General features: G+C 60.6%; 1 protein-coding gene across 5 annotated transcripts; it reads left to right on the top strand.

Annotated features, from left to right (window-relative positions):
• The first annotated feature begins 595 nt into the window (after positions 1 to 595).
• On the top strand, positions 596 to 4945 carry GPIHBP1 (glycosylphosphatidylinositol anchored high density lipoprotein binding protein 1). 5 transcript variants are annotated; one of them, XM_054246551.2, is made up of 6 exons: positions 596 to 809; positions 1302 to 1407; positions 1844 to 1969; positions 2130 to 2174; positions 2973 to 3086; positions 3247 to 4945. In XM_054246551.2, exons 1-6 carry the CDS (start codon positions 624 to 626, stop codon positions 3465 to 3467), a joined length of 798 nt encoding a protein of 265 aa, XP_054102526.1. In that variant the 5' UTR covers positions 596 to 623; the 3' UTR covers positions 3468 to 4945. The 5 variants fall into 5 exon arrangements, with proteins under 5 accessions (XP_054102526.1, XP_035132314.1, XP_078209126.1 ...); XM_035276423.3 differs by having other exon boundaries at positions 3208 to 4945; XM_078353000.1 differs by lacking the exon at positions 2130 to 2174 and having other exon boundaries at positions 596 to 798; positions 3208 to 4945.
• The last annotated feature ends 4959 nt before the right edge of the window (positions 4946 to 9904 follow it).

Below are 9904 nucleotides of genomic sequence, written 5' to 3'. Positions count from 1 at the left end.
AGCGAAGGTGGCTGAGACATCAGAGACAGGTATTCCCAGCCTCAGGCGCTGCCCTAAGCCCAGCAAGTCACCTCATCCCATGAAGGAGCTGAAACCCGGCAAACCCAAGGGGCTAGTCCAGGACCCAAAGCCTGGGGAAGGAAGAACCTGGTCCTAAACCCAGGCGGCTCATTCCAGAACCAACTCAACCTCTGTTACAGGTGGCAGGCCAGAAAATGCCCCACCCCACCCGTTGAAAGTCGGCGAAACTGAGGTCTCGGAAGGCGATCACAGTCCCGGAGCACAGGGGCCTCCAGAGACCCCCTGCAGGGGCTTAGGGAGAAGGAGGGGATGTGGCTGGAGTCCCCAGGCCAGAGGGATGTGGATGGCCCAAGCTCCAAAGCACACAGATGTGCAGGCTTGACCCTGGCTCCGGGCTCCCGTCCAACCCTGGCTGCTGCCCCACCCCTCTGCTGCACTAGGGAGAGGGGCAGCTCGGAGCCTGGACTCTACCCTCTGCATCCTCCCCTAGGGGCTCTGCATCCGCTTTGGTGGAGGGGGTTGGTTCAGGGAGAGGCCTGGGGGTGCCAAGCCTCTCCCAGAGCAGCCATCTCTCACACAAGGCCAGAAGGGAGGTAAGGCTGATGGCTTTCCCAGCTGGAGGCCGAGGGAGCAGGCTCAGCAGCTCTGGAAAGCTCTCCACAGGACACAAGCAAGAACAGCACTGCAGACAGAGGGAACAGCAGGGGCAAAGGCTGGAGGTGGAAGTGAGGGGCAGTCAGGAGGCCTCAGGACCAGCAAACACACTGCTGAGTGGGGGTGAGGAAGAGGTGAATACACAGCCTTAGCTTGCGGGCATTGACTGTTTTTATCTAAACACTCTTAAAGGGGCCTGGGTGGGATGCTGGCTCTGGGATGAAGATGCTTGGCCAGTGATTGGCAAATAGAGGGTCTGTGACCCAAGCTCCTGTGGCTGTGGAGCCCAGACACGGGGTTGGGGGTATCAGGCATGGCCTAATCAGAGGCGAGACTCCCTGTCCTGCCCTGCGGGGCTGAGGCACTGAGCAGCAAGCCAGGGCAGGGCCAGCAGCTCCTGTGGCCAGCACCATCTTCAGCCGCCATAGTACAGGTGCACAGGACGCTCCAAGGCCAACCACAATGACTTATCCTTCCCCTCTGGCCCCAGAGGTCCTGGAGGGAAACGACAGTCCCTGGCCTGGCGCCTGGAGCTGGGGACCAGTGTGAGGCCCATTGTTTGAGGCTGGAGCTGGTGGGGGCCACTGGGAAGCCCCCAGCAATGCCCTTCATCCCACTTACCGCAGCTCCAGAGCCCTACACAAGGACTCAGAGTCAGGGACACAGCAGCGACCGGCGAGATGAAGGTGCTTGGAGCTGTCCTGCTTGTCCTGCTTCTATGCAGGTGGCCAGGTACAGAGCAAAGGGTAACCCTGTGGTGGGGGGCAGCAGGCGCAGTCCCGGAGCAGGACCTCCAGGGACCCCCAGCAGGGGCTTAGGGAGAAGGAGGGGATGAGGCGGGAGCCCCCAGGCCAGAGGGGCATGAATGGAAGCTGACCTGGGCCCCCGAGAGTCCCCAAACATCTGTGGCCCTATTTACGTGGGGTGTGAGGAGGGGCCATCATAAAGTGCCAGCCCACAGCAGCTGCTGTTGTACCGCCAATGCCAGGGCATGCTTGGCTGCAGGACAGTGAGCAGGGCATGCGCGGGCCAGAGGTGACACCAGGTAGGCTGCCCTGGGGCCTGTGGAGGTGGGGGGTGCCAAGGAGTGGGGAGCACAACACTTGCCCAGAGCCGGTATCCCAAGTATCTGGGTAGCTGAGGCTTACAAGCATTTTTGCACCGCCAGGGAGAGGGCAGGCAGAGCCGGAGGAGGAGGAGGAGGAGGAGGACTACAGGCCAGATGGCTACGATGAGGAAGATGAGGATGAGGTGGAAGAGGAGACTGACAGGCTCCCTGGTGGCAGGGACAGAGGTACAGCCACCCGACCCCAGGGCCCTGCTCTGCTTGGAGCGTTCTGGGAGCCCGCCTGTGGTGGAAGCCAACAGGCCAAAGCCCTGCTGTGAGTTTACCTCCAGCAGAGTGGGGGACGCCCAGCGCACCCCTCACTTCTCCCAGTCACCATGACATTCAGTTGCCTTCCAGAGTCGGGAACAGAGGAAGAAGCCACCAACTGGGAGTGAGTGGTGCCAGGATGTAGAAGTTAGACAGGAGCTCACCCGGCAGAGAAGGGCTCAGTGGGGCCCAGGGAGACAGCAGGTGCAGGGCCCCAGGGTTGGGTTCAGTTTGGTGGGGCAGAGGGAGCAGCAGGTGGGCAGCCCTGTGCAGGGGAGGGCTGGACTGCCTGCTGCAGGCTGGGGAGCCAGGGAAGCGCTGAAAGCAGAGCAGAGTGGAGCTAGTAAGAGCCCACCCTCAGCGTCCACTCCTACGCCCCCTGCACAGTGGGGCCACCCTCTGCTCTCCCCCATCCGAAGAACAAAGCAGAGCAAATTGCTGCATCCAACCCACTGCTGGCCCCTCAAGCCGGGGCTCCCAGCACGCCCCACCACACCCAGCTCACCCCCGCCCCAGAGCCCCCAGGCCTGCCCTCAGCCCAAGCCCCAACCCACACACCCACGAGGTGTCCCCTGTGAGGTCCTCTTCTGCCAGGCCTGGTGCTCCCGCAGGCAGGACTGAGTCGGACTCACTGCCAGGTCTTCCATCCCACAGCAGGAGCCTGGGCAGAACTGTCATGGGAGCTGAGTGATAAGGGAAAGTTCACCCTCCTGGCCCGAAATCCCTCAGCCCTGAACACACAGGCTCACGTGCATAGCACAGTTCCCAGGGCCAAGCTGGGGTCACCAGCCCATCTGAGCAGCGGGTACCGAAGTCTCAGCAGGCTAGGCTTTGGGGGCACAGCTGAGAATGCGGAGGTGGACAGCGGTGTGGGAGGAGACCCAGGGGACCCAGCCTTGGCCTGAGCCCAGCTTGTCCGCAGTGCTGCTTCGGTGTTACACCTGTCAGTCCCTGCCCAGGAACGAACGCTGTAACCTGACACAGAACTGCAGGCACGGCCACACCTGCACCACCCTCATTGCCCACGGGAACACGGGTAAGTGGGCGTGGAGCCCCAGCACGTGCACCCCCAGGCAGTGGGAAAGCCGAGGGCCCTAACAGAGCCACCTCGGAGGCCCTGCCCAGCCTCAGCCCCTGTTCCCCCCTCCCCTCCCCAGAGTCAGGCCTCCTGACCACCCACTCCACCTGGTGTGCAGACAGCTGCCAGCCCTTCACCAAGACAGTCGAGGGGACCCAGATGACCATGACCTGCTGCCAGTCCAGCCTGTGCAACGTCCCACCCTGGCAGAGCTCCCAAGTCCAGGACCCACTGGGCAAGGGGGCAGGCAGCCCCCGGGACAGCTCCAAAACTGTGGGCACGGCCTTCCTGCTCATCCTCCTCACCGGCCTTGGTGCAATAGAGGCTGGGAGAGCCTGACCCACCCCAGGAGACCCTGACCACGGCCCCTTGCCACCCCCAGGAGACCCTGACAACAGCCCCTCCCCACCCCTGAGAGACCCTGACACAGCCCTCCCCACTCCCAGGAGACCCTGACAACTGCCTCTCCTCACCCCCAGAGACCCTGACCACAGCCCTTCCCAGCCCCAAGAAACTTAGACCCACGGCATCTCCCTACCCCAAGCCCACCTGACTCACCCCTGGCCTGGCCAGCACTCTGTCTGGTACCTGCTCCTTCTGCCCCTGCGCCAGCTTTGGAGAATGAATTCGGAGTGCCCTGGGTGATCCAGCCATCACAGGCCCCCTGCCCAGTTGCTTCCTCTGTTCCTGGCTTCATCCTTGGTTTCCTCTTCCCACCACCTATGAGCGTCAGAACGGCAGCACGTGGGCACCAGGTCCAGGCCTTGGCCACCATGCCCCAGGACCTGCAGCCCTCATGGGGGTAGGGGTGCCCACCAGCCCAGCCAGGCAGAAATGACACCCACTACATGCCTGGGGGCCCCCACGACCAATCCTCACCCTTGACTTTCTACTGTGGGAATCCCTCCATCTGCTAGTAGCCACATGGGCCTGCCCTGCCCTTCCCCAGGGTGGCCTCCCCACTGTCCGGAGGGAAGAGGCTTTGGAGCGAGGCTGTAGTTGCCCCTAGGAGAAACAGGCCTGGGGGGCTGCGGGCTAGAGCAGGAGACGCGTGGAGTTGATGAGAGGAGAGGAGTAGATGAGATGGAAATTTTCCAGCCTCATCCTGGCAGCACTCTAGATTCCAGCCCCCAGGCCTGAAGCCTGATGGGTGTCATGGAGGGGCCCCAGGGTGACAGACAGGCTACCCTGTGCCAGGGAGGGGGAAGAATGGGCCTGCGGCTTCCTGCAGGAAGCAAGACTGGGTAGCAGAGCCAGGCAGGTAGATGGCCCATTCTGGGAGGTCCCCAGGGGCTCCTCTGGCAGGGCTGGTGACTGCTCCAAGCTCTGCCTTCGCCACAGCCCTGGGAAGACAGGCAGAGGCCCAGCCTGGGTCACAGCTCAGCCACTCACTTGGGTCTCAGTTTCCCCTTCTGAGAAGTACAGAGCAAGACTTCAAGAACCCCTGGATCCCTGCCAATTCTACACCCCATGCACCAGGAAGCCCAGAGTGCTGCCTGGCCCGCCGAGTTCATCCCAGTAGGCACAGGAGGCCTCCGCCAACTATTCTCTCCTTTCCCTCAATAAAAAAACCCGCAGTGCCTAGCTGGGGGTCTCGAGGCAAATGCCTTAGATGGAGGGGTCACGTCTTTCTCCTTCCCTTCCTCATTCCTGTTGGCTGAGGTGATGAGTGGAGCTCAGCAACAACTCTGCACCATGAGGCGGGACCAGGCATCAGGGCAGCATGGCCAGCGGGGCCCAGCTCGCTGCCGACAGGGGGCACTGCCTACCTCAGGGTCCCCTTACCTGGGAGGGGAATAAATTTCTCCCGTGTGGAAGCTCGTGATTTGGGGTCCCTCTGTTACTTGCATTTCGCACTCACACATGCAATTGTATGCGCACAAACACGCAGCCTACAGCCTTGCTAGAGCAAGGGCTTGGGCTGCCTGTTTGGAATCTTGGGTCCAGCCCTCCCCAGCTCCATGGCCCTGGGAATGCCTTCACCTCCCACTTGGCTCTGTTGAGCGGGAGTCCAGGAGAGCCCTCCTTGTGGGCTGCAGTGAGCCTCCACCGGGGCGCCACGGGTCAGGGCTTATAGCCACATGCCTGGCAGAGAGCACGTGCTGGGTAAATGGGAGCTGTGGCCATCAGGACCCTTCTCGTGACCCCACTCTTCACTTGCCGTCAGTTCCTGCCCCACTTGAGCAGCCCGAGACCCTCACGATTCAAAGAAACCTCATTAACCACGCCCAACTTAGAAATGCCGGGTGACATAACCTGAGTTCACCAAAGGCTTTCTGCACGCAGCTGCCTTAAAGCCCTGCGCAGGTCTGTGTGACAGAGCCCCGCCCCTCCCTACCCACACCACCTCTGGGCGTGCAGTCTGAAACCACTGGCTGTACGGCCTGCCCTGGCCTTGGGTACCTGTCTTATCCCAGGGTCCTGGGCCCTGCCAGCAGCTGGGTCCCTCATCCTTGCCCCTGAGGAAGCAGAAGCCCAGCTGGACTCCCCTGGGCTCTCACCTGCCCTGCCCAAAGGCACGGGAGCTGAGCGTGTCCCTGCAGCTTTAGAAGCTGGTGAGGGGCCAAAACAGGGACAGAGCAGCCCACTGCCAGCACCCACCCCAAACACCACCCTCAGCAGCCTACAGAGGGCTTTCTCCTGGCACCCACAGGCTCTGAGGAGGAGGGGGCATCATGCTTAGCTGGCTAAGGTGCCCCGTCACAGCCCACCTGAGGTAGGAAAGGCTGCAGCTGGGACGTGAGGCTGGAGCTCAAGGTCCCACAGCTGGGTCGTGCAGATTCGGGATCCGTCCCAGGGCTTCCTGCCAACCGCAGCCACTTCCCACGGGTGTCCCAGGCTCCAGGACGCCTGAGCTGAGGAGGAGCTGGATGCCAGCCAAGAGCCAGCCAGATTTCCAGGCCAAGTCCAGTCTGAGCCAGGTGGGTCAGCGGTGCCAACGGGCAGATGGCCACAACCAAGACATCCCGGGCGCCACCTCAGAGCCCAGGGCATGCTGTCAGTCTCAGGAGTGAACAGAGAGGGGCCACCCTTTCTCATCCAGCCTGGGCAGCAGGGAGGCTGGGGGCTGGGGGTGCTGGGCAGGGAGGGGCAGGGCCCTGGCCCTAGAGTCCCCGTCCATCTGTACCGGTTTCCCAAGGCTGTCAGTACAAATCACACAAACCTTGTGACCACACAAGTTCATGCCGCGGTTCCGGAGGTCAGAAGTTAAAGTCAAGGCTCTGGCTGGGCTGTGTTTTCTCTAGAGAGAATCCACTGCCTGCCCCGCTCAGCTTCAAGAGGCCGCCTGCACTCCTTGGCTCATGGCACTTCCTCCACCTCCAAAGCCTCTCCATCCACTGCTCCCTCACTGCCGTCCCAAGTCAGCTCTGCCTCGGACCCCTGCTTACAGGGACTCTGTGACCACACTTAGGACCCTCCTGGAGAATCTGGAGCCATCTCCCATCTCAGGTCCTCTGCTTCCTCATGGCTGCAAAGTCCCTTTTGCCATAGAAGGCACATTCGCAGGCTCGAGGATTTGAACCTGGGTATGTCAGGGACCTTTCCTGAGCCCACATCAGCCCCTCCCTGGACACCTGCCTGGAGACTGGCTGTCCTCTGGAAGCCACTGTCTGGGGAGGATCAACCCAAGCTCCCTGGCTCAAGGGGCCACGGTCCCAGGAAGGGGCCTTGCTGGGACCCTGGTGGCTGCAGTCCAGAAGTCAGACCCGAAGTTATATCTTCCTGCCCCAAAAGAATTCAGACCCCTTTACCCCTGCTCATCATGAGAAGCCTGCCAGAGGTTTGCTCTCACTCCATCTCTCCTGCACCCCTCGGGTCTGCCCACGCCCATGTCTCCCAGCCATCAAAACTGACCAAAAGCCGGGTGCAGTGCCTGACTCAACTCTTAGGACAAACCCTAACCATGCCTCCCTCCCCTGGGAGCTCTGACCACACCCATATAAGGACACACACAAGGGGCGTCTGACACCCCCAGGACTGGACCCCCCACATCCCCCACCTGCCATTTGGGGACAGGCGGACTCAGATACGTGGGTGGGGCAACCTGGGTGGGGCAGACCCAAGGGAGTGCAGAAGAGACAGTGAGAGCAGGACTCCGCCTCGAACCCTGGGGGACATGGGACTCTCCCCAGAGCCCACCAGTTCATCCCCTCCCTCCTCTTCAGGGGCTGTGGCCTGCAAGCGCTGCTCTGGCACCCACTCTCTGAGGGATGGAGCCAGCGTTGCCGTGGAAACGGGCATCTAGGAGTGGAATTCGTTCCTAACACGCTCGGCATTTTGTCTTTTAATTCATTGGACTTAATAGTGACATCCCTGCAGTGGAGGAGCTGGTGAAGGGCCAGCTGCAGAAGCTCGTCTCGAGGCCAGCCCTCCCTCAGCCCCGCCTGGGCCCCTGGTGAGCCTCTGAGCCCAGCTCCCGTGGCTCAGTGGTGTCCCCAGCAGGCTCTGAAGTGCACTGCAAGTCACGCCGCACCCTGGGCAAAATCAGCTCTCTTTCTTCTCTCCCCTCTCCGCTCTGGAGGCCACCAGCCTCCCAGGTACCCCTGGGTTACGCAGCCGCCACCCTGCCCTGACCCTGCAGCGCCTCAGGCTCCTTCCCCTTGCCTCAGGCTAGGGAGCCCAGAAACCCAGGGAAAGGGAACCTGCCACACCCCTCCCCGAAACCTCTTGCAGCTTCTAATTCCCACGGCCTTGGCTCCGGACCACAGCTCCAGGGAGCACAACTCCACCTCCATGTGAAGAGACCCCACGAGTGAGAAATAAGATGAAGCAGAAAGGGGCGAAATGTCGGCTGGGCGTCATCAAACCAAAGGCGAGGCGGCGTCCTCCCTGCCCCTCAGCCCTTCCTGGAGCTCCGGGCCAGCAGGGGCCTCCAGCGCCAGTGGGAGGGGAACCCTGTCCCACCTGGCCCCGCTCAGCCTGAGGTCTGGATCAGTTCCCAATGCTTTCAGTAGCAAGGAACAGGAACAGAAAACCATCTCATTGCAACTTTAAAATAGAAGCTTCATTTTGCCAGTAAAAAAACTGTGGAGACGGATGGCTGCGGGCACCCCCGAACCACCCAGGGACGAGTGTGCAGGGGCCTGGCTGCACACTCCTGTCGGGGAGACCCCACTTAACCTGCAGGGAAGCAGGGAGCACTGCCCTTCCTGATCACCCATGGCAGCCCTAGAATTGCACCATCAACCAGAGTCTGCTGCTGGCAAAGGGGCCCGGAGGTCTCCGCAATCAGACCACGCACCTCGGGTCACAGAGCTCGGAGGGTACAGGTTCCAGTACGGGGCAGGAGGGGGTAAGTGGGAAGGGGTGGGGGCCAGCGCCTGAGGCCCCAGATGCCTGATGCCCCTAGGGAGGGCCAGAGGGCACTGCCAGGCCTTCACGAGCTCGAAGAGGGATCCTGCAGAGACCTGCAGCTCTCAGCAGCACTCTGTGAGCAACACTCTTCTCAGTAAGCCCCTGGTGTTCCTGGTGGCATGAAGGTGTCACAGGCCCTCCAACCAGAGCAACTCCATCTTGAAAAGGGGCTGGGTAAAATGACACTGACACCTGCGACTCCATCTTGAAAAGGGGCTGGGTAAAATGAGTCTGACACCTGCTGGGTTCTGGGACTTTGGGGTGTTCAGTCACCAGGATATTACAGTTAAGGGAACAACATAATAATGTTTGCCAAACAGACCCAGAAAATAAGGTCCTGATGTCCGATGTCTTAGGAACAGAAGCATTCTTGGTTTAAGAATGAGTTTCGCTATGAAGATAATATTATATAGATTCTTGCAAAAGACAGTAGTGACACACAGATAAGCAATCCTTTCTCCGGAGCCCCAGCAGAGCTCATCCCCCATAATTTTTTGGCTTTCATGTCTCATATATAAACTCGCACTGCGCTATGGCAGCACAGTCCTCCTCGTGCTTTCAGGTATACCCACTCTGTCTACGGAGTGGCCATTGTTTATTCCCTTACTTTCTTAATAAACCTGCTTCCTGTGGACTTGACCTAGATTCTTTCTTGCACAAGATTCAAAAACCCTCTTAGGGTCTAGATAGGGACCCCTTTCCAGTAACAAATATAATGGGCAAACCAGCCTAGAACCTGGGAACCCTGAGACCTGGGACCCCTGGAACGCTGGGAACCCTAAAACCGTGGGAACCCTGGAAACCTGGAACCCTGGAAACCTGGAACCCTGGAACCCTGGGAACCCTGAAACCCTGGGAACCCTGGAACCTTGGGAACCCTGGGAACCCTGGAACCCTGGAACCCTGGGAACCCTGGGAACTCTGGAAACCTGGAACCCTGGGAACCCTGGAACCCTGAAACCCTGGGACCCCTGGAACCCTGGAACCCTGAAACCCTGGGAACCCTGGAACCCTGGAACCCTGGGAACTCTGGGAACCCTGGGACCCTGGGACCCCTGGAACCCTGGAACCCTGAAAACCCTGGGACCTGAGAACCGGGGGAACCCTGGGAACCCTGAAACCATGGGAACCCTGGAAACCTGGAAACCTGGAACCCTGGGAACCCTGGAACCATGGAACTCTGGGAACCCTGGGATCCAGGAGCTCCATTGGTCAGGCCCTTCTTTTCCTGGAGCCTGCCCTGAGACTCTGGGGGACACACCCCAGGGATGGTGCCAGCATCCTTGCTCCTTCAGGATCCATGGACTCGGCTTTCCCTGGAACCTGCCCCATATTTGTGACAGTAAGTAGACTGTGGCCAGAAATCCCCTACCCTGAGCTGTCGCTGCCCCTTGTAAGCCAAAAAGTGTCTGAGATGAGTC

Source organism: Callithrix jacchus, chromosome 16 (genome assembly GCF_049354715.1).
Source record: "Callithrix jacchus isolate 240 chromosome 16, calJac240_pri, whole genome shotgun sequence".
Taxonomy (NCBI): Eukaryota; Metazoa; Chordata; class Mammalia; order Primates; family Cebidae; genus Callithrix; species Callithrix jacchus.
The sequence above is the reverse complement of the archived record's forward strand: the minus strand, read 5'-3'. Positions and strand labels throughout refer to the sequence as shown.

Coding starts and splice junctions, on each gene's coding strand:
- GPIHBP1 (XM_035276423.3), top strand. CDS start 624: ATGGCTTTCCCAGCTGGAGGCCGAGGGAGCAGGCTCAGCAGCTCTGGA. Junction 810..1,301: donor TGAGTGGGGGTGAGGAAGAG/GTGAATACACAG, acceptor CACTTACCGCAG/CTCCAGAGCCCTACACAAGG. Junction 1,970..2,129: donor CCCTGGTGGCAGGGACAGAG/GTACAGCCACCC, acceptor CATGACATTCAG/TTGCCTTCCAGAGTCGGGAA.